The sequence below is a fragment of the Neurospora hispaniola genome (assembly GCF_033458365.1).
Source record: "Neurospora hispaniola strain FGSC 10403 chromosome Unknown B0T23scaffold_10, whole genome shotgun sequence".
Lineage (NCBI taxonomy): Eukaryota > Fungi > Ascomycota > Sordariomycetes > Sordariales > Sordariaceae > Neurospora > Neurospora hispaniola.
Window position 1 is genome coordinate 1,643,256 of NW_026944415.1, and position 20,997 is coordinate 1,664,252.

General features: G+C 54.1%; 6 protein-coding genes and 1 non-coding gene across 7 annotated transcripts; 1 reads left to right on the top strand and 6 right to left on the bottom strand.

Moving 5' to 3' along the window:
- Positions 1 to 334: 334 nt before the first annotated feature.
- B0T23DRAFT_50430 (uncharacterized protein) lies at positions 335 to 4,729 on the bottom strand. The gene is made up of 4 exons (XM_062841381.1): positions 4,520 to 4,729; positions 4,370 to 4,409; positions 4,171 to 4,290; positions 335 to 4,094 (listed from the first exon to the last, which is right to left on the bottom strand). The coding sequence occupies exons 1-4, from the start codon at positions 4,563 to 4,565 to the stop codon at positions 431 to 433; spliced, it is 3,870 nt and encodes a 1,289-aa protein (XP_062688473.1). The 5' UTR covers positions 4,566 to 4,729; the 3' UTR covers positions 335 to 430.
- Positions 4,730 to 6,046: 1,317 nt separating this feature from the next.
- B0T23DRAFT_50470 (uncharacterized protein) lies at positions 6,047 to 9,743 on the bottom strand. The gene is made up of 3 exons (XM_062841383.1): positions 9,106 to 9,743; positions 7,299 to 9,033; positions 6,047 to 7,236 (listed from the first exon to the last, which is right to left on the bottom strand). Exons 1-3 carry the CDS (start codon positions 9,412 to 9,414, stop codon positions 6,083 to 6,085), a joined length of 3,198 nt encoding a protein of 1,065 aa, XP_062688474.1. The 5' UTR covers positions 9,415 to 9,743; the 3' UTR covers positions 6,047 to 6,082.
- A 1,980-nt stretch (positions 9,744 to 11,723) lies between these two features.
- B0T23DRAFT_326714 (uncharacterized protein) lies at positions 11,724 to 13,043 on the bottom strand (the record flags this gene model as incomplete). The annotated part of the gene is made up of 3 exons (XM_062835566.1): positions 11,724 to 12,457; positions 12,528 to 12,783; positions 12,939 to 13,043. 3 exons carry the CDS (start codon positions 13,041 to 13,043, stop codon positions 11,724 to 11,726), a joined length of 1,095 nt encoding a protein of 364 aa, XP_062688475.1.
- Positions 13,044 to 13,525: 482 nt separating this feature from the next.
- Positions 13,526 to 13,617, bottom strand: B0T23DRAFT_t401. The gene has a single exon. It is a non-coding gene; the product is annotated as a tRNA-Glu (tRNA).
- Positions 13,618 to 15,120: 1,503 nt separating this feature from the next.
- B0T23DRAFT_50546 (mitochondria Protoheme IX farnesyltransferase) lies at positions 15,121 to 17,044 on the top strand. Its single transcript, XM_062841385.1, has one exon. The coding sequence runs from the start codon at positions 15,283 to 15,285 to the stop codon at positions 16,891 to 16,893; it is 1,611 nt and encodes a 536-aa protein (XP_062688476.1). The 5' UTR covers positions 15,121 to 15,282; the 3' UTR covers positions 16,894 to 17,044.
- Positions 17,045 to 17,447: 403 nt separating this feature from the next.
- Positions 17,448 to 17,944, bottom strand: B0T23DRAFT_50536 (uncharacterized protein). The gene has a single exon (XM_062841384.1). It carries the CDS (start codon positions 17,843 to 17,845, stop codon positions 17,528 to 17,530), a length of 318 nt encoding a protein of 105 aa, XP_062688477.1. The 5' UTR covers positions 17,846 to 17,944; the 3' UTR covers positions 17,448 to 17,527.
- Positions 17,945 to 18,042: 98 nt separating this feature from the next.
- Positions 18,043 to 19,077, bottom strand: B0T23DRAFT_433154 (uncharacterized protein; the record flags this gene model as incomplete). The annotated part of the gene is made up of 2 exons (XM_062840417.1): positions 18,043 to 18,510; positions 18,613 to 19,077. 2 exons carry the CDS (start codon positions 19,075 to 19,077, stop codon positions 18,043 to 18,045), a joined length of 933 nt encoding a protein of 310 aa, XP_062688478.1.
- Between the last annotated feature and the right edge of the window lie 1,920 nt (positions 19,078 to 20,997).

Below are 20,997 nucleotides of genomic sequence, written 5' to 3' on the forward strand. Positions count from 1 at the left end.
AAGCTGGGTTCTACTTGATGTAACTGTGGCTTGTAGCGTCTCTCTGCCATGCTCAGCCACACCCATTGCACGTGATACCCCTCATCATCAACATTACCACCACCACCGTCGGGTCATCGGTGCACTGCAAATTGAAGAGGTATAGTGAGTAAGAATTCGCCAAGTCTGTACAAGTAACATGTACTCAGGGACATGTTTTTGACTCGCAGCCTTCTACCAAGCAATGCAGAAACCGTCATTGGAGTATTGGACGAAAGAAACAAGAAGGCCAACTTCAACTCCACCACACCTCCGACCAAAGAAATGTACAACAACGGTACATGAATGCTATGCAAACACCCATCTAGCCTAAAGTGACGACGCTTAACCCTTATCCAGCAGCACTGCTTCCATGCTAATTACGCTATGCAATACGATCGCTCCCCCATCCTCACTGCCACAGGGAAGAGCTCGACTTCTTACCAATCGGCCCAGCCCCAATGGTAATTCTCCTATTCTTACCATCAAATGATCCGAACCCGCTCAGCCTATTCGCGGCCGTCGTCCCTGACGCAGAATTGTTATCTTCTTCACCTCCGTTTGGACTTCCCTTGCCGAAGCCACTTCCATTTCCATTAATCCCCATCCTCCTAGGTTGAGCATTCGTCAAACCAATGCCACTTTTCGGCCCCATCATCCCGCTCTCCACCAGCCACGCGCTATTCGGACCCAAACTGGCCCTCCTAGCGGCCAACCCTGTCGTCCCGCTTCTAACAGGAGGCGACCCCGCGATAGTCGGCAACGGAATACCTCCCTTCCTAGTGGCAGCCACCGCACCCGACTTTTCTAGACCACTGCCCTTCCGATGTCTCGAAATACCATTGGTGGCGCTAGCCAGTGGGCCGCCGCCCACGCCCATACTGCTTCTCCGCCCAGCTCCTCCAAGTCCCGGGTGGCCGCCCGCACCGATGCTGGCCCGGTGGTGAGCGCCCATACTGGCTCTTCCGTGCAGACTGCCTCCGAAACTGGCTCTGTGACCGCCGACGCTCGATCTGCCTTGACCGATGCTGGCCCTATGCGAGACTTTGGCGATGCTCGGCCGTGACGCCGCTGGCCCTGGAGTCGAAGCCGAGCCGTTACCGCCACCGGGGCCGTTTGCAAGTGGCGCCGCGCTAGACGCCCTTCGCTTGGCCTTGGCGATCGACGCTGCGGTGCCCGACATCAAGCTAAGCCTGTCGCGACGTTTCTTCTCCTGCAGGGCCGATCTGAGTTTGAGGGGGTCGATGACTAGGGAGTTATCCGAGTCCGTCGAGCCTCCAGAACCTGAACGGGGTGAGGTAGAGAGGCGGCGCGGAATGGCCGAGCCGAGTGACAATCGAGACGATGACTTGCGTGCGGTGACGGGTGGCTGGTTTTCGTCAACCTGTTGTAAGGAGGACGTGGTTGGTGGTTGTGGAGTCTTGGGGCTTCCGTCGTGGTTGCCGCTGCTCATCGTGTTCGTCGTTGAAGGAGCCGCGTTCGGCGGTTTGGCTGAGTATGATATCGGCGAAGAGTAGGCATTAGCTGCTCGACTCACGGGAATGCTCCTCAACGGCTGCGCTGGTCTCTCCTCGTTACCTCCATTCTGCTGTGATATAGAGTTATTGCTGTTGGCCAGGTTCAAGTTAAAGACCGGTGGTGGCTGCGATTGAAGTACTCCGTTACCAGTGATAGTCGCTCCGGGGGTTGATCCAGCCAGTGAAGTCCTAGACTTGGACAAGAATCCGGCCTGGAACCGGTTCGGCTTGCCGATAGATAGCCCCGAAAGATCTGGGATCGATGACAATGCCGGGCCAGCCCCGTCGTCCATTTCTACGTCCTCGTCGGTATTGTCGCGCTGTGGAGGTGGAGGGCTCTTCATGCTGCCAAGGTAACTCGGCATCGGCGGTCGAACAGGCGAAATGCCATTTTCAGGCTCGCCCGGACTAGAGTCCCACTTCTGCGGCGTCTTCTCAAAGTCGGCTAGTGTTCCTTCTTCTGTTTCATCGTCTCTCCATCGCACAGAATGCTTCTTCTTTACGGGCGTGAATGTAAACGAAGTGCCGGCCTTCTTGGATGATGCGTAGGCAACCTTTCTGGCCTTTACTGGTGAAAGATGAGGAACGCTCTCCCCGTCCCAGCTCTCCAGTTGCCCCTCTACATCCGCTTCCGGCTCCGTCGAGATGTCCATAGCAGTCTCAGTCGAAGTCGAAATTGCCGTTGTCAGCGCCGCGCTGGCGGAAAACACCGGTTGGGGAATCGTCTTTGCGCCATTAATCGCACCACTTTTCCTCCTCAGTTTGGGCACACTGAGTCCTGTTCCCTGGTACCCAGCCGTCGAAAGACTTCCATCAGGCTTGACGACCTGGCCAACCGCCTGAAGTCCCGTCTCCAACAGCCTGTTCACCATCGCCTTCGCATGCTCCATCGCCTGTCGCTCCTCCATCCTCAACAACTCCTCTAGGCTCGCCATGATCTCAAACTGCGCCATTAGTAATGTCTGTAAGATCGCTGCATCACCAGCCTTGTCCTGCTCAACTACCTCGTGGTACGCATCCCGCATGAATCCTGTTCTTAGTAACTCTGCCTCCCGTGCGAGAATGTCCCTTTCAGCGTTGCAACCTTCGCTGTTCCCGCCCATAGCAGGTAACTGCAAAATGCTGTGCTGAAGCGCTGTATCAAGGGCTCGCTCCCAGTTACACCTCCCAAGACGCTGGTGGACATGATTTCTAGTGGTTTCGAGCTCGTTCAGGATCCCGACGGCGGTCTTGCGGATGGCTGTCAAGGGAGCAGGCATCTCCTCCTCACTCGCGCACCCGCGGGCATCGCAAACGGAATCAAAGGCTGCAATCCAAGACGACAATAGACCGATCCTTCTCTCAATAGCACGCTGCTGCTTCATGAATCCAATCACCTCCATGCGGTCCTTCTCAGCATGCTCGTAGGCGGCGTGCAGCCTGGCCAGGCCCTCTCGCACTACGGCATCGCGCTTTTCGCTCTGCTTGAGAAACTTTGCGAAGAAGACCTTTTCGGCATCGCGCTGCTGGGCCTTGAGCTCGTTGATGAGGGCCATCTGCTCGTCAATCTTGACCAAAAAGTCCTTGACGTGGCGATTCACGTTGAAAACATTGCGCGTGACCTTTGTCTGGATGTTTTTGGCCCGGTTCGCGTACCGCAACGTGTTTTGCGTTTCGTCAAAGTGCTCGCTCGACGGGCTCACGCATACAATCATGACCGTCTTGCAGTTTCCGCCTAGACTGAACTTGAGCAGCCTCGTCAGCTTGCTGTTTCGGTAAGGGACATGGTTACTCTTGCGCGGGTCGCAAAGCGCATTGATGCAGCTGCCCAGCGCGAGGAGGGACTTGTTGATGTTGGCGCCCTCCAGCAGCCGTTCGCCGCGGTTCTTGGTTGCACTGGCGCGCTCGCTTCCAGCCAAGTCGATGATGGATAGCGTGGCCATGGTGTGGGGTTCATTGACGGCAGCGTTCCGGTCCTTTTGCGCCACGTTGATTTGCAGGACGGCATGTGAGCGTGACGAGACCGCGTTGGCGGCGGTGGGGGATACGGTGCGGTACTCGTTGCCTTGTACTATCATGTCCATGACCTCCTGCACATCCTTGGGCTTGTGGCTCGTCAGACCGGCGACGCTCACTCCTTGATTCGAGTCCTCACGCAGCATCAACCCTTGCTTGTTCGTGGCGCTGCCAGGAGGCACCAGCAGGTCCCGAATCGTCTCGTTGTAGATTTCAAGGTAGGAGAGTGTGACCTCGGTGTGTTTCTCGCCGCTGCGCTCGTTAATCTTTTCGAAGAGCTCCTGCATGGTGAGGAAGATGATGCCCGGAGATTGTGGCGTTCCGGTAATGGTGTGGGTTTTGCCGCAGCCGGTGGCGCCATAAGCGAAGACAGTCGCGTTGTAGCCGTCAAGGACACTATCCAGGAGGCCCTTGGTTGTGCCTTGGTAGACTTCCACCTGGGAGGCGTTCTCGTCGAAGATTCGGTCAAAGGCAAAGACTTGGTCCTTGACTTTTTTGCCCATCGCTGGCACGACTGATCGAGAGAATTTCTGAATTGGGTTATCTTCTGGAGGATCGAAAACACTTTTCATCGGCGAACTTGTTAGCATCTCTGGTTTTGGATACATCATCAGTCCTGCCTCTAGGGAAGAGAACCTACAGGCATCTATCGTCCACCACCTTGATTACCGGCCGGATTCCCCTCTGGTTGAGTTTTGGGGTTGGCGCGGCCGCCAGCGACCCGTCTCCCAGGAATACCGTACCCTCATCTCTTCTGACCCTGTATGCAATGGCATCTGTCAGCCTCGGTTCGTCCAGTCTGTCGAGCGCGTCATGTGTAAGGCAGTGGTATTGCTCACAGTTGGGCAGCTTCTCTAATTGTAAACGGTCGGACACGAACTATAGCATACTTGAAGTCAGCCAGCGCATTCCTCTTTGAACAACAAAGCAAAACAAAAATAACAAGCAAGAAAGCAATGACACGGACCGCACAGAGTTGCGAAACATACCTGCGACCGTAATGGACGAAGCGTTCGGGTCTGGATAGCCCAACATCTTGGGGGTTCCTTATCCTCGCACCTCCACCTGTCTGTCTGCTGATGTCCGTAGCCGGCTCGGCCCACCTTCTTTTCCTTTGGTCCGGAGCCGGCGTCCTTCTTGTAGAGGTTTTGGCTGCAAAGCGAGGGCCGGGGTGAAACAAAGGGCCGTTAAAGTATGTGTATTGGAATGCTAGATAAGTCGGCAGGCAGTAGAGAGTGGCAGTTGGGTCGGGATATCGGCGTGTCTTCCAAGAAAGAAAGAAATAAGAGCGATACAGGTAGGTGATTTCTTTTGGTCGTCGTCGCGTACTTTGTAAGGTCGGTCGTGTCGTAAATGTCGTGGGCTATGTTTGCAAATGTAGTCTGTCTGCCTGTGTGTCGTGGTACGATAGTAGTAGGTTTTCGTTATAGTACGTACTTGGTCCCTCCAAGGCCTTGGTTGAGTTGTTGGTGATGTGCGATCCAATGTTGACGATGGAGGGGCGGTGGTGGGTCACGCAAGAGTAAATAGTAAGAAAAAGAGTAAAGAACAAAACAACAACCCGATGATGGATGCGACCCGTGATGCAGAACGGATGAATGCAGGACACAAGGGAGACAAGAGGGAAGAATGATGGATGGACCTGACCTACAAATCGATTCCATCCATGTTTCCACCACCGCGGCCCCCCGGCTCCAGGACGGGAAGGAAGGGAAGTGGAATGGAAGAAGCGTGTTTATCAGCCTGGCCCCGCTGGTTGCTGCAACAACGATTTGCTGAGGTGGCAGGCTCCACTTGGATGTTAGCGTACACATCAATGCTGGTTTGTTTGTTAGCGCGGGACACGCCCCACATCCTTCCCCAGGGGGGTGACACGGTCAGAAAGGTGTATTCGTACAATTCGATTAGCCAAAATCACTAGATTTCAACGTCAGAACGAGTTGACGGAAGGGATTCACACACACGCACACAAACCTCTTATCCTAACTAAAAACCACTAGAATCACCAATCATTTATAATTTTCACTTTATCACCTTCTATAATCGGTATAATTATAAGGCATTTACTCTTTGTCGTTCCCCCTGTTCAAAACCCCTGTAAGTAGGTACCAAGCTAACGAACAAACCAGGGGTGATGTGTAAGTTAGGTGGAAGCCCTGGCGCTGCCCGCCCAGTCTGGCGAGGGTCTGCCCACTGAAAGAGGCTAAACTTTGTTCCACCACAGCGCTACAGCTGCAGCTAGCGTTGAACAAGTGGCTGACAGGTGCAATGACGGAACACACTTCCACTCAGCTTTCAAGTTCCAGCAACACAAAGTGGAAGTCCACAGAAGACCGCCATTCGTTCATCTCATTATTCTCGACTTCCATCTTTGCGCGGGGCATCCATTCGCAAGCTTGTGTGGCGTCAATGGCCCCAAGGTCATGTCACTATGAAACAGAAATAGGTACTAAAAACATCAAACGCGCTCGCTGCTCATAGAGCTTCAATTTTCGAATCAACCCCGTGCCTCGGCCGGAGCATCCAACAATGCCCGTCCATCCACCCTTATTCTATTGCTTCTCATGCAATCCACCAAGCGTATCAACCTCCGCCAAAAAGCTGGTCTGGTTATACCTCCCCACCTGGTCTCTGCCAACCATGAAGCTCTCGGGCGGGCCAAAGAAGCTCTTGCGGACGCCGCCCATATCGACAATGATCTTCTGCACCACAATCCCCGGCATGAGCGCCCAGAAGCGGAGCTTGTACGCGCCCTCCTGAGGTACCGAAAAGGTGCTGGTGGTGTAGTTGCCGACAGTGCCCCACACGCTGTCGGCGACGGCGTAGCCCCAGCCCTCGGGCATGTTGGCGCCGACGGTGGGACCGACGGGGCGGACCATCTTCGGTTCAGACGGGGTGGATGCGCCGGCGGGGTATAAGGAGATGCCGTATTCGAGCGGAGTCCACTCACCGAGGTAATTGAGTGCTGGGGAGATGAGGACGGTCACGTTGGCCTTGGTGTGGTTGGTGAACAAGTAGAGGTCGTACTCGAGCGCCGGCGCGGTCTCGACGGTTAACTTCTCCGTCTTAAGAGGCACCAGACCGACGCCGCTGCCGCTGCGGCCGTACTTGCTCAGCGTGTGGTAAGTTACCTTGTCGTTGAGCTTCGACTTTTCCTTGGGTGGGATGATGGCCGAGTAATGGGCGCCCGTGATGGCGACGTGCCCGTCGGATTCGACGAAGCCCTTGGTAAAGTTGGAGGGCACGGAACGCATCTGCACGGGGACCTGGACCATGGGCCCGCCACCGCACGAGTTCGTGACGTTGATGTTCACGGTGCTGGAAAAAGGTGCCTTGGGCGCCTTGGACCAGTCAATCGAGACTTGGACGCGGGTATCGGATCCCTTGGGTCCAACTGTGCCATTGTACTGCAACAGCTTGACCCATGGCTGCCATGGAGCCGCCTGCCAGGTGCAGTCCTTGGTACCGCGAGAAAAGACGTCAAAATAGCGGGTAGCCGGGCCATAGGGATCCATGGGTGGGAGCGAGAGGTTGTTGCCGCTGTTGGCGTGGTACTTGTCGTCACCCGGGACTGTTGCGTTCGAGCCCTCAACGCCGACACCAACGTGGCCAGCCAAAGACACAAAATGTGTCTGGACGTACACCATGGCAGGTAAGGTGTTCCTCATAGGCTGCTGCCAGTAGCCGTCATATCCAAGATGGGTTTCTGCCAGTCCAAGGTTAGCACAACTCCTACCAATTCCTTTTGACCAAAAGGGTTCAACGTACGATCCATAAAGTGCCTCCACTTGCCGCCGAGCAAAGCATCCCAGCGCTCCTGCAACTGCCAGTCCTCGTCAGACGCCGCCAAAACCTGGTTGATCACCTCATTGGCAGAGTTGCGCTTCTGGCCAGAATACAGCAAGTTCTTCGCACCACCCGCATAGATCCTGTGGACGACCTCACCGCCAATGGCAGGATGAAGGATCATCTCGAAGAAGGCAGGCTTGTAGGCCTCGTCAAGCTTATCATAGACAGCCTGAGCATGGGCACGGAGCTCAGCCCACTGCTGCAGAACCGCGTCGGCCTCGTTGTAGTTGATGACCGAGTAGGTCTGAGGCTCGACGAGCTCAAACTTGCGTCTGCTGGCGTACATGGCATACTTGATCATGATATCACCAATCTCATCGGCATATGTGGAGCCGAACTCGCGGGCGGCCCAGGTCCTGGCCCACTCCTCGGTGCTGTCAACATCCCATCTCTCCATGTCATAGCCCAGGTCGAACCAGTGGTTAATGGGGATCTCGTTCGCCTTCATATCACCAACGTTGACGATCCAAATTCTATCAGCGCCGCGGGCATACGTCATGTGCATCTGCTCGGTCGTCTTGGAAAGCTGCACCGTGTTGATCCACTTGTAGTTGCGCGGGTCACCGACGTAATCAAAGTGGTAATAAACACCAGCGCCTCCGGCACGGGCGGTCTCGTTGAGCAGCGGAAGTCGGCGGACATGGCCCCAGTTGTCGTCGGCCCACAGCAGAGTGATGTCGTCGGGGACCTCCAGGCCGGCGAAGAGGTAGGTCATGACCTCCTTGTACAAACACCACGCCTGCGGGACGGTGGTAACGTCGGATACACCCAACCCTTCGGCGAGGATCTGACGCTGGTTGTGGACCAAGGTGGTCAGCATGTCCACAATGTGGTCAACACCGAGACCCTCGATGGCCGTGTCACCGGTGCCGCGCATGCCCATCGTCCACAAGCTGTTGCGCGCATAGGGCTTGGCTCTCTGGACACCGTAGCGAAAGTAATCATCAATGGTCTCGTTGTTCAGGTTGTACGCCCAAGGGCCCTGGTAGAAGTGACCAAACTCGTTTTGCGCACGCATCATGGGCTCGGTGTGAGAGGTACCCAGGACGATCTCGAAAGCGTCAGCGAAAGGCTGGTTGCCCGGGTCATCCACCTCGAACATGGTTCCCCAGAGAGCGGGCCAGAGGTAGTTGGCTCGGAGACGAAGCAGAACCTCGAAGATGAGGCCGTAGAAGGCAGGCCCGTAGCCGGCGCCATAGGGCGTTCTTTCCCAGTGCTCCTCGACCCAGTTGGTCAGGGCCGGCTGCTCGTCGTTGAGGAAGAAGCCTCTGTACTTGACAGACGGCGGCCCCTGGACCTTTTTCTTGTTGAGGGCGTAGATGTTCTTGTTCTGCCTGGTCGGCACGTCGGCCCAGAAATACCAAGGGCTGACGCCAATCTGCTCGCTCACGTCGTAGATGCCGAAGATTGTTCCGCGAGGGTCGCTTCCAGCAATAACCAGTGCTGAAGAACAGCCTTGGATGGGGTTTTCGATCACCTGGCTGGTGAAAGACTCCCACTTGCCCTTGGTGGCCGACACATCGAGCTTCTTGGAGGCGATGAGGCTGTCGATAACCTCGGAATGTCCAATGGTTCCGGCAATGATAATGGTATCAGATGGGGAGGGGTCGGAGTAAGCAGGTCCGGTGAAATTTGCGATTCCAGTGGTGCTGTACTGTTGAGCTGTCAGCTACGTACCTTACTTGAATCGGCGGTCCAGGCTCTCTTGGTGTTCGCAAGTACTTACATGAGTGTTGTTCATGTTATCGACCGGGTTGTAGGTGTAAACGGCCGGACTGGCACCCTTTTCGCCGTTGGAAAGGGTGTAGTTCATGCCAGTGACGCGGCCAAAGTCGAGAGCGAGATCACCAGCAGCGCGAATGACGCCCCAGTACTCATTCTTGGCCACCCGGATTTGGCCTTTGGAGGTCTTGCCACCAGCAATCTGGAGAGCACCCGGTGCTTTGTCGAAGGAGATGATGGGCTCCTGGCCTAGGGCCGCGACCACGGAGGTGAAGGCGAGCCATAAGGTCCCCTTGGCACCCGTGAGGAGCATTGTGAGGAGGACTCAATGGTACGCTATACCCGAGCTATACAGTAGCAACTGTATGGTAAGTGGGGATATCAACGAATGCTCGAGACAGCTCTCTTTTTGGCGGCACGGGAACAACACGATGAAAAGGCATCAGCATCACAGATCAACTGGCGGAGGTTGGGATGATTTATTGAAGCAGCGAGCGTTTACGAGACGGTCCATATGCTCCCGGTGACGGCATGGTGCTTCTACCCTTTACCATGTTTGTGGATAAATAAATCAACTAGCAAGGTAAACCGTTCGGATAGGTGGCATTCGTTTCTTCCGGAAGGTTGTCGTTGACCCTGTCGACCTAGCTCGCTTTCCTCATGAGAGGCTAGTGAACCGGCAAATACCACCCTCGACCAAGCTGCCGTACCCCAGGTACCAAAGTTGGAGATGGAGGCGGCGGATCGCTACTGGCACAGCGGATAAAATGAAGCTTGGGGAAGGGCCAGCGAGCGAGGTTGGGGTTCTGGGGAGAGATCTTGTTAATTTATGATTGGTCGGTGAGGTTATTGGCGAGACACATTGTCCCGCAATTTCAGGATGTAACCCGCATTCCAGTGTGGGGGTGCCAAACGTGAAGCATCCTTTTTTCCTCTTTTTGGGAGGGGGCCATTCGAGATCAAGTTGAACAATGCCCAACGGTAAATGCCCACCCCGCCATGGTTACCCAGAAACCGGAGACCAAAGAATTTCCTGCTTAGCAGCCAGCCTAGAGTATTTACAGGTATGTTCATCGCTCCTGGGCCAGGATAAAGAGTCAGAAAAGGCCAAGAGCGAGGCTATCTTGAATATGAGGAGCGATGTAGACCGGGTAATCGAAACAAGCGAAGATTTGGGGGAAAAAGGCGAACCAAGCGATCCCCCAGATGCCCGGGCTTGGTGTGAGGTATTGCGGGGAAGCACAGGGGACAATGGCTTCTTTTTATCCGGGGAACCAACGGCTTGGCGAGCATACCCTGAGCTCCTTTCCTGGGGAACATCCTTGTTGATCTCGTGAGCTCATGAGGAATCGCTCAGCTAACCTTGGGTCTCCGGGTAGGTGGGCGAGTTATCAGATGATCATGACACCGATCCGGCACGAAGCGACGAAGCGGGTGCTTCCTCGCTCATCAATGACGCTGGAACCGGGACGTTTAACGGCTGAAGATGTTTTCCGAACCTGAAAACTGTTGCGACTTGGGATTGTCGAACGGACGGGAGAAGCCATACGGAGTCTAGGAAATGTTTTCTCCTTTTCTCTTCACATACTTACATAGTAGGTGTTTAGAGGCCGTATTCAAGCTGTCGGGTTGGCAAAAAGGGGCAGAGATCAACAACGCCATCCGCTGTGCATCCTCAAGCGCAACCCTCGACTTCTTGCTCTTTCAAAGCCCGGACTGATGGAGTTCGGGTTTCAATCTATTTCCGTCCTATGAGCGTGTCACAAGAGTGAACCTGGTGAGTGAACGTGAGAGTCGATCATTGATGGAGTCGGACGTACAGTACAGTGGATGGGTTGATGCCATGCACTGCAGTGTATACCCCCCGTCTGCATGCTGCGGCCGAGCACGTTGCGGCGTTATTCCACGGAACGGAAGAAATGCAGGTACGTGTCGATAAATTGATTGCGTCGATAGCGGCATCATGCCGGCGCGATGTTTTGCGACGACGTCGCCATGTCTCATACGGCGCAGACTGCTGTCGCGGTGTTGATGCTGGCATTTGTCGCCCGGCAAGAGCACATCAATTTGGTTCAAAGAGATGGCACGCGGTGGTTCGCTGATTAACATTTCCAGTTCTTGTGGTTTGTTAGTATAAGTCGATGCTCCAGAGCATCAGGCAGACATCTGCTCGGAATTCGCTCTTTCCATCATCATCATCATCAACCAACAGATATCCCTCCAGGTTGCAGCTTCGCTCCCATTAATCAATGGAAGACAGCATTGGTGTCGTACTTTCAGGTCCCTTCAAAGTAATCTGTGGCGTCAAGTTTGGGATAGGAGAAAAAGAAGCATGGGTGATGGTCGTCTCTACATTAGCGAATGACTTTTTTCCAGATGAAAAAGAAAGACGAGGATTCCAGTCGGTGCCCACAAGACTGTTTCGCCGGTTAACATATCAACCTGGATGTCCCAAATCAAGTCATGTCCAGCATGTCTACACTCCAGAGAGAGCAACGCTCCACGCTGCTCGGTTCCTGACTTGCCAACCCAACGCCAAACACGCCGGGTCCCAACTTCGAAAAGGCTAGCAGAAAAAGCAAGGCCGATGTCACGTACAACGATGAACACACGCCCACCCACTTAGCCTCTCGCATACTTCTTCCCCGTCAAATCCCACCTCCTCACCAACCTCTCAATCTGATCCTGCATGTCGCAAAAAATCCCAATAGCCTGCCCCAACTTCCTCTCACTCTCGCCGGCCTCGGCCCTCGTGAATGCCAGCCGCCACTGACTCTGGTCCCTGACCAGTTCCCTCAACCTGACCGCATCACCATTTACCCTCGAGCCCGTAATCGCTGCCGCAGCCCCGACCGTGCTCGCACCCGGCCATCCCGCCGCAGGCGTTGCCTCCAGCTCCATCAACAGCGGCGGGCTCACCGTGATGTGCTTCACCGCTCCGGCCAGCCTCATCACCTCCTCCACGCTCGTTAAGGAGGCAGCCAGCACCTGCGTCTGCATCTGCAGATTCAAGGACCCATGCGCGGCTTCCGCGGCAGAAGCAGAGGAAGCAACTTCGTCGCAGTAGCGCTGCGCCGCGCCGCAAAAGAGGGCGGCCCGGTCCTTGTTTGCGTCCGTGTAGGTGGCGTCAAAGTGCACGCGCAGCTCGTTGACGTAGGGCGCCACGTAGCGGCAGCCGGCGTCGACGGCGAGGGCGACTTGCTCCATGCTGAAGACGATGGTAGCTAGAGTGGCGATGGAGTGCCGACGCTCGAGCTCGCGGCAGGCTTGGAGGCCTTCCCAGGTGGCGGGGATCTTGATGCATATGCGCGAGGTATCGAAGTCGGGGGCGAGGTGTTTAAGGTGGGCGACGATTCCTGGGTAGATAGGTGGATTGGTCAGAGAGACTGGCTATATTGAGTTGGGGCTCAGTGTAGGCTTGCTTACTCTCGGCGTTCTTGACAGTTTTCTCGGTGGAATAACACCACTTTGGGTTGGTCTGGATGTGAATGAAGCCGTTCAGATGGGGAATGAAGCGCAGGGCGAGGCCAACGGCCAGCAGCTCGGAGGCAAGCTCTTCTACCGTGGCATCGGTCTGGTTGCCAAACATCCAGTGGGCGATGGGAATGATCTCGTCGATCAAAGTTTGGTAGATGAGCTTTCCATTGGCGTCAAGTTTGGTAATTTCAGCAAGAACAATGGCCTAGGTCGTGTTAGCAATGCTGTGTGTGTTCTTGTGTGTCTCACCGAGTGGTTACGCTGAGCTTGGTGGTGGTATTCGAGCCAGACAGACATACCTGATTCGATGTACAATCCGCAAAAGGACCGTATATGCGCGCGACTGTCAAAGCGTGTTACTTTGTTTTCGGCGGAGATAGCCGTATTGTGTTGCTCACCATGGGCGTCGAGAGTGTCACAGTCGACTGTGGTCAAGCCACGAAGCTGATTGAGGAGGGAGGCCATGGTGGTTGGTGGAATTTTGTTGTACAGCTTCGGTGTTCTGAGTACAGGAGGGGGGGGAGTTGCAGGATAAATGGACCGCGATAGGCCGTACGTAGAAAATATATCGATGTGAATGGCAAGAATCGATGAATAGAGTAAGTAGTGTAGAATGGGAAAGTGAAGGCGGAGTTCTATTTCTGGGATGTCCTGATTTGCATGTCGCCGATCTCCCACCACTCGTTCAGGGACCATTTGTCCAAGGCCTGGGCGATGACGACATTAGGCCGATCTATCGCCGGGTAGTGTAGGTAGGGCACCGCTGTTTGGTGTTTCATAGTCGGCTACGGGATAAAATACGCAGTACAGAAAGAGGGGTCCAAGCAGAACGGGATGTTGGCGGGAAAGAATCGATAGTGTAGAATTAGCAAACACAACAATGAAGGGATGGACCATGCGAACAGTGACAAGAAGAAAAAAAAGAAAAGAAAAAAAGAATTTGGAGACTCGGATACCGGGAGTCGAACCCGGGGCTGTTGAGAGAGCAGTCACTCCTGAGAAGTGAGAGTCAACGATGTTACCGCTACACCATACCCGATTGAACTGATATGGTCCGATTTATTGTTGGAGGTCGTTTCTGGGTGTACCACTCATAAGGTCAATTACTCTGTAACCAAATCACGCTAAAATCGACCCCAAACGGTACATGATAAATCCTGAGATCAAGACGCGTTTCAAGCGACCCAAACACCCATCCATAGAGAGGGCTATAGAATATGACTTGATGCGTGCCTCGGTTTCTGGATTTCATCACGTACATTTTAGGGTAGAGAAAGATGCTGAAGGACAGCGCGCGAGCCGAACTGTTGATGCATCGGGCTAACTTCGTTTTTAGCCCGTTGGAGTGGTTCACTTCTGTAAGTATTTGCCGTCAGGTAATGAAACTGTAACCACCCATCCCTTGACTTTGGTGGAAGGGTCTTGCGATCAAAAATGGTAGACCCCTTGACGTTGTGCTAGGCGCCCATGTCATCAAGGGAGATCGCAGGTAGCACAGCCCGCTACGAGGCCAAGACCCGAAATAGAGAATTTCTTTGTGGAGGTTGTCTGTCCTGGTAGGATATAGACTGAAACGGGGGGACACTTGAGACAAGCGCCGGTTATGGTGTTCGCGGTAGGTCGAGTTGTAGAGATGGTAGTGATGCGCCTGGTTCGGAAGCACAGTCATAACGATACCAAGGGCATCAAATGCACGGCCAGTAAAGATCTCGAAAGCATGCACCGATTCTCGAAGGCATGTCAACAAATCCAAGACGAGATTGCGCGGGCTTGTGGCGTTTGATTCCCGGAAGGGAGGTACCGTGAAAAGACAAGAGGCGGCGTCATTGGCGACTTAGACGCCCTTTCCCCGAGAACCGGCGCTTAAAAGAGGCATTCAAGCCGCCCATGAACGCGATGTTACAGCGGATGAACGCGCCGGCTCTTGAAAAGACAGAAGGTCCTTGTTGGGATTTTTGAAACTCGAGAATTTCTTCACTGTGCTTTCTGCAGTTTTGCAAGACGGCGGTCATATGTCGGTCATTCGATAGACGTCTGGTGGGGGTGGGGGCTATTCCCCAGGATATGATAGAGTGTAATCGTCGTCATTGACGGGGAGTTGATGATTCAAAATTGACCCAAGCTCCCGTCCTGATCAAGAGCACCGGCATTGAGAACTCGAGAGAGCTGGTACCTTCTGCACGGGCCACAGCACCTCGGCGGGGACTTATCCCGCTTTCTGTTTTAATGCAGCGTGCCTTTGTGGGGCTTGTTCTTGGCAGAATGGAAGCGGGACGTGAGATCGTGGTTGGTAAAGGTTGGAACCAAGGAGGAGATTTTGACAATTGAATTGGTCTGGCAGAAAATAGGAAATCCAGGAAAGATGCCAAATCGTCCAAGCTACACAAAAATGCCCCAAGAACGAAAAGACTCTACATAGTGGGGGGACAACTTTAAAGTGGAGACAGACTGCAGGGCAGGGCATTTGCTTGGCTTGGCTTCAGTTGGCCGCCCGCCCGCCCGCCCGCTGTCTGCCGGCTCCGATTCCCCATTCACGATTTCCATCTCGGCCGCCCAGTCAGGTCCCGTCCTGGTCCCATTTTCCCTTATCCTCGATCTGGAATTCGCCCGGACCGCCAACGCCGACCCCGGTCGCTTCTCCCGATTACCAAAGCGACGGACGATGGCGATTCGAGCCGGCACCTGAAATCTTCTCCCCCGAACGATGCGGCCGCCGACGTCCACCCTCCGACGCAATGTCCTCCTCGACAGAGTCGTGTGTCAACAACGGAGACTAGTATTAGTACCACAGAGCAGGTTGCCCGGTACCCTAAGGAGGACTCTTACAACTTCACGCGCCCCAGTCGCGACCCCTTCACAACGCCTCAGGGCCGGCTATTTCGTCTCCAATGCCTTTCTCCCCCGCGTCAAAGCCAATGGCATTCACGATTCGGCCAGCTCCCAACGGAGCAGCACGGTAGCTTCCACCACATCAACAACAGCCGATACCGCCCATGGATCGAGCTCTACAACACAACCGACGACAGCCACGGACCTACCGCCGGTCGATGATACCCTCCTCCCCCACCGTCGCCGACAAGCTCAGCGAAAAGCCGCAGCGGCCGCAGCAGCAGCAGCAGCAGCAAACGGCAAAACACCAACACCTCTCATAAACCCTGACGCTCCCACCGCCGACCTAGCACCCGATGCCTCGTCGCAACTCGCCGCCGCCGCCGCCTCTGCGCCCGCCGACTCCTTGAAGCGACGTCTCTCCTCGCTCCTCAGTCTCTCCAAGCCGCGCCTAACCGTGCTCGTCGTCCTATCCGCCATGGTTCCCTACGCCTTATACCCTGTCCCCTCCTTCCTAACCTCCTCTGCGCTCGACACCTCGCTCGCCCCCTCCCTATCTCCTCTCACCCTCCTCTTCCTCACCACCGGCACCACCTTGTGCTCCGCCTCCGCCAACGCCCTCAACATGCTCTACGAGCCCGACACGGACTCCAAGATGACACGCACGCGCACGCGCCCTCTTGTCCGGCGCTTGCTCACCACCAAAGCCGCCGTGTTTTTCGCCGTAGGCTGCGGCCTCGCCGGCACCTTGGCGCTCTACTTTGGCGTCAACCCGACCGTCTCCTTTCTGGGCGCCGCCAACATCGCCTTGTACGCGGGCGCTTACACCCCGCTCAAACGCATCAGCGCCGTGAACACGTGGGTGGGCGCCATCGTCGGTGGTATCCCGCCTTTGATGGGCTGGGCCGCAGCAGCAGGCGAGTCGGCCACGGGCGACGGCACGTGGCGCGAGCTCCTCTTTGCTAGCGACGGCAGCTCGCTGGGCGGGTGGTTATTCGCCGGCCTGCTGTTCGCCTGGCAATTCCCCCACTTTATGCCTCTCTCATGGGGAATTAGGCACGAGTACAAGGCTGCTGGCCTGCGGATGCTGGCGTGGACCAACCCCGCACGCAACGGGCGCGTAGCGCTGCGGTATAGTCTTGCGTTTATCCCGCTTTGTGTCGGGTTGAGTGCCACGGGCGTGACGGAGTGGAGCTTTGCGGTGACGAGCTTGCCGGTTAATGCGTGGTTGGTTTGGGAGGCCATCAAGTTTTGGAGGCTGGAGGGCCACAAGGGCAGTGCGAGGGGATTGTTCTGGGCTAGTGTGTGGCATTTGCCCGTGATCATGGTGTTGGCGCTGGCGCAGAAGAAGGGGATGTGGGGGAGGGTTTGGAGGAGCGTTTTTGGGGAGCCGGAGGAGGAAGACGGGGAATGGGTGTATGAGGATGAAGACGAGGAGGAGGCGGCAGGTGTTGGGGAGGTGGTGAAGGGTGTCGTGAAGAAGTGATGTTATTGTACGATCTTGTGTTTTGGGAGGGAAATATGGTTCATGGTATAAATGGTATTCAAAAAGAAGCACATCGTCGCTCAAGGATTTGCATTGTACAAATGAGAATTTTGTATAGTACTTGAACAAAATGGATTGGAAAGCAAAGACGAAGCAAGAGTCGTTACGCGTGGCTTTTGTGTGTATCTGTATCAATACGAGGAGTTGCGCGTGGAAGTTTTTAAAATAGACGCGCTTGCTGTATAACGAGACTGGCAAGAAGGGGCAAAGAAGATGAGATGATTTTTGGGAGACCGCTGTCTGATGTTATGTTCAGTGAACTTCTTGGGTCCTATCTATTGCCAAAATATTTGTTTGCCGGAAAATTGGTATCTTGGAATTATCAACACCGTTCTACGCCGTCCTGTCTATGCCTGCCATGCTGTCTCTATGCCTGTGCCGCCTTTTTTTGCCCCTTATTCAAAGCTCTGTGATTAAACTGATGATGAAATACGAATGAAAGTGCATACCAATCATAACGAAAGAGGTTCCAGTTCATAAGACAGGGGTAGACAAAACTCTCACCTGAAAATGCCGATGAGTGACGATGACGTGGAAGAGACAACAAGAGGAATACCTGAGAGAAGCAAGGGTTTTAGAAATGCGGATAGTGAAGCCATGTGTGAAAGTAAGCCTCGATGATAAAAAGACCCATGCACGAGACAAAGATAAATAGAGATACATTATGAGACACCTCTTGACCATGATAAGCAAACGGACAGAGATCCATGTGAAGATGCATTAGTGACAGAGACAGAAGCCTCACTTCAGGACTTTGCATATCCCAACGACAACAACAGCCTTGAACGCCGTTCGCAAGGTAGTAACACCAGAAACGCCTCGAAAACAACCCTGAGCCCAAAAAGGAAGAAAATAGGAAAACGATAAAACAAGTGTACCCACTGAACGCCATCTTGTGCTGCACAACTGGGTATAGTGAGTGTAGTGGTAAGCCCAGTTAGAACCGTCCGTCAATGCCCCCCCTTTCCAAACCGAATCAAGACAAGACGAAAAAAAAACAAGAGATGATATGATAACCCGAGGAGACTAACGGATGTAGAAAGACAGGTTAAAATCTAGAGACAAAGGATGAGGTCATAAGTGACAACCTCAATTGGCATCACGTCCCGAGCCACGATTGATGATATTGTTGATTCCCATATCACCCACACTGGGAAGACGATTACCGTGACCCATATAAGGACTCGTCCCCTGGCTCGAGCCGCCATGGTGGGCATATCCGCCAGTAGTGCCCGTGCTTGACACGCTGTTGCTGTAGCCGTGATGGGGTTGGTAGCCATAGTTCTGGTAGTTGCTCTGAGCGAAGGCCTGGTGAGACGGGGTGCCTCCGCTGCCGGTGCTGCCGCCAGAAGTAGAGTGTGCGCCACCGTGGATGGAGCCAGAGGGCTCGGGGCTGCTGTAGTCATCCACATCGTCGTCATCAATGGGTGTCAGACCGATTCCCGAGATGCCGCTATCATCGTCATATCCTGATGAGGATTGGCCGTTTGCCAAACGTTCTTTACGGCTGTATGAACGAGCGTGGGACTGGATGTTCTTGAGACCGTTGGACATGCACTGTTGCAAACTTTGGTGTCAGAGGTCTTGACACTCGACAGAAACGAAACAGGACAGGAAAAAAAAAAAAAAAAAAAAAAAAAAAAAAAAAAAAAAACATACCTGTGCCTCAACGACGTGCCACTTCTCGCCACAGCGATCGGCCAAGGGCTTCCAAATCTCCTTACGCATGCTCATGTACTCCTTGCTGAGACGCTCAAGCTTGAGACTGTCGAAATCGGTTTGGCCCCGGCGCTCCATCAACCGCTCGTGACGCTTTCGGCAGGCATTGCCCGTCTTATTTGGGAAAGCCTCGCGCTGAATCTGGTTCCAATTCTTGCCCATGGCGCGGAGGGCGAGCAGTGCCCTGTCATCGTCCTGGTTCCACGCACCCGAAGAGGCGCGATGCTGTGCCGGTAGAGGTCCGCCGCCCACGGGTCCTCCCATGGTGGCAGTGGGAATCTGCATTGAAGATACTGCGCCGACGGCATAAGCGTCGTATGAAGGCATAGCCATCTGAGAAGCGGCCGCTGTTGTGGAAAGATCCCCATAGTAGGAGACCTGGCGAGGTTGCTGATAGTATGACATGGTTGAAGCGGACTGGCCAAGAGAAACTGGAATATGTTGATATTGGTGGTGGTGATGAGCCGATGTTCGGGACAGATCAGGCATGATGTATGAAGCTTTGTCGACTGGCAATCTCTTCTTCCTTACTAATAGGAAGTAAAAAGGAGATCAAGAGAGAAAAATGAAGCAATGAAATGAGACCGAGCCGAACCGTCGAGTGTCGGGTTGATTAGGTGATTACCTATTAGACGAGAAGTAGATGATGGTATTCGATAGATAACAGGCAGAGACTTGATGTATCAAAAGGAAGATGGCTCGTATCAAACGATGTTGATCAAGGAGACACAGATGGTAATAAGGAAACCGAGACCCCGAACAGAAAATGAGACCTAGGAAATAGGAAGAGAGGAGTAATACTGATGATGGTGAACTTGTCGGGTTTGATGCACGTCAGATGAGCTTTGGAGAGCAGCAGAGGGTCGACTTATAAGTGAGATCACCTCCGCCTCCACGTCAACACCACAGAAGCGAATCCACCGGCCTAGTGTAGACTCGGTCAGGCAGGGCCATGTCTGCGGGTAGAGATGTAACTCTGGCATGGCTGCCGGGTTGGAAGATCTGAAACAAGGGTAGAGGAAGGAACGGAGGGCAGATTTCTGATCTTGAAACCGAAAAAGTGTATCCAAACGAGCGAGTACTGCCGGCAGCGGCCTCTGCTAGTGGCTGGACGGTTTCGACATGGCGTTCTTTTGGAGTTGGGCGGCTACGAGAGTAGGCCCTTTTGGAGTGGAGACTTGTTGTCGTCAAAAGGAGATTGCTGGTTGGACGGCGGCTAATGCCCTATGGGGGAGCTTGGGGCTGAACCGGGGTGTTTACATGGGGATGTGTACACTTGAAGGTCTGAGAACTGGACATTCCCCAGATCCCAGTTGAGAAAAAACGAAGCAAAGTCGAGAGTAGATGAAGAATATGAGCCCGCTGAGCCAGCGGAGAGCTCTAACATTGATTGATTTGACCCTGATTCTCAACGACATGGCATACTAGCGTTGGCAGAATGTTTTGATGTCCGCTTTGTGGTCGAAGTACTTGGCAATAGCGTAACGGTTAGATTCGCTTGACCAATGGCAACACAGCAACCATTAGACGCAACTCCGCCGCAAATCTGAAGGATAGGCGAGACAGTTTGCGGTTCGCAGGACTAGACGCAGGTACCGTTGCACCATCAGGAACGGCATATGCCACCCATCACTACATACCACATCGACTGGGATGCGAGAAGAACGGAGATGACCCAATGGGAAAGACTCAGGAAATCGTTTGGCGGAAGCGGAAAGAGACGCACGCTTGTGCAGTGTCAAATATAGCCGACGAAGCGGGAGGGATGCTGTCCTCTGTCTAACAGAACCACTTCAAGTTATGTTAACCGCCAGCCTTGTGCGATTCCCGAAGATATGTCTCGCTTCATGGTCCGTGTTCTCGAAAACTAAACAGACTGTGAATTCAGCAATGAAATTGCGGATGAAACTCGGTTCAAACAACAGACTATGGATGTGAGTATTTTGGGCAAGCAGATGACCAAGCCAAGCCCTACGGGGCATGATGGCCTGGAAACCAGAAGGGAAGCTGCCCTATGGACCCGTGAAGGTGGAATGGCCTTGCGATGCGACCAACAGCCTACCGGACGCAGTACGGGCCGCCGCCCGCCATTGCAAGCAGCAGGCAAAGAAGGGCCAACAAGGTAAACCCATCTGCCGAGCAAAGCTGGACAGACCCGGCAGAATGGAACTGGATGAGAATGAGTCTAGGTAGACGCTCATTGGTATGGTGGCATGGACCGACGGCGTGAAGCGCGATGATAAGAGAATGGTCAAAGTCAGTGATGTTGTACTACTCAGGGATCAGCGTGGGATTTTTGGCCGCCAACAAGGGGCAACAGATGCA

Coding starts and splice junctions, on each gene's coding strand:
- B0T23DRAFT_50430 (XM_062841381.1), bottom strand. CDS start 4,565: ATGTTGGGCTATCCAGACCCGAACGCTTCGTCCATTACGGTCGCAG. Junction 4,410..4,519: donor TTCGTCCATTACGGTCGCAG/GTATGTTTCGCA, acceptor AGTATGCTATAG/TTCGTGTCCGACCGTTTACA. Junction 4,291..4,369: donor ATTAGAGAAGCTGCCCAACT/GTGAGCAATACC, acceptor CATTGCATACAG/GGTCAGAAGAGATGAGGGTA.
- B0T23DRAFT_50470 (XM_062841383.1), bottom strand. CDS start 9,414: ATGCTCCTCACGGGTGCCAAGGGGACCTTATGGCTCGCCTTCACCTCC. Junction 9,034..9,105: donor ATAACATGAACAACACTCAT/GTAAGTACTTGC, acceptor ACAGCTCAACAG/TACAGCACCACTGGAATCGC. Junction 7,237..7,298: donor GTGGAGGCACTTTATGGATC/GTACGTTGAACC, acceptor TTGGACTGGCAG/AAACCCATCTTGGATATGAC.
- B0T23DRAFT_50546 (XM_062841385.1), top strand. CDS start 15,283: ATGCGGCCGCCGACGTCCACCCTCCGACGCAATGTCCTCCTCGACAGA.
- B0T23DRAFT_50536 (XM_062841384.1), bottom strand. CDS start 17,845: ATGGCGTTCAGTGGGTACACTTGTTTTATCGTTTTCCTATTTTCTTCC.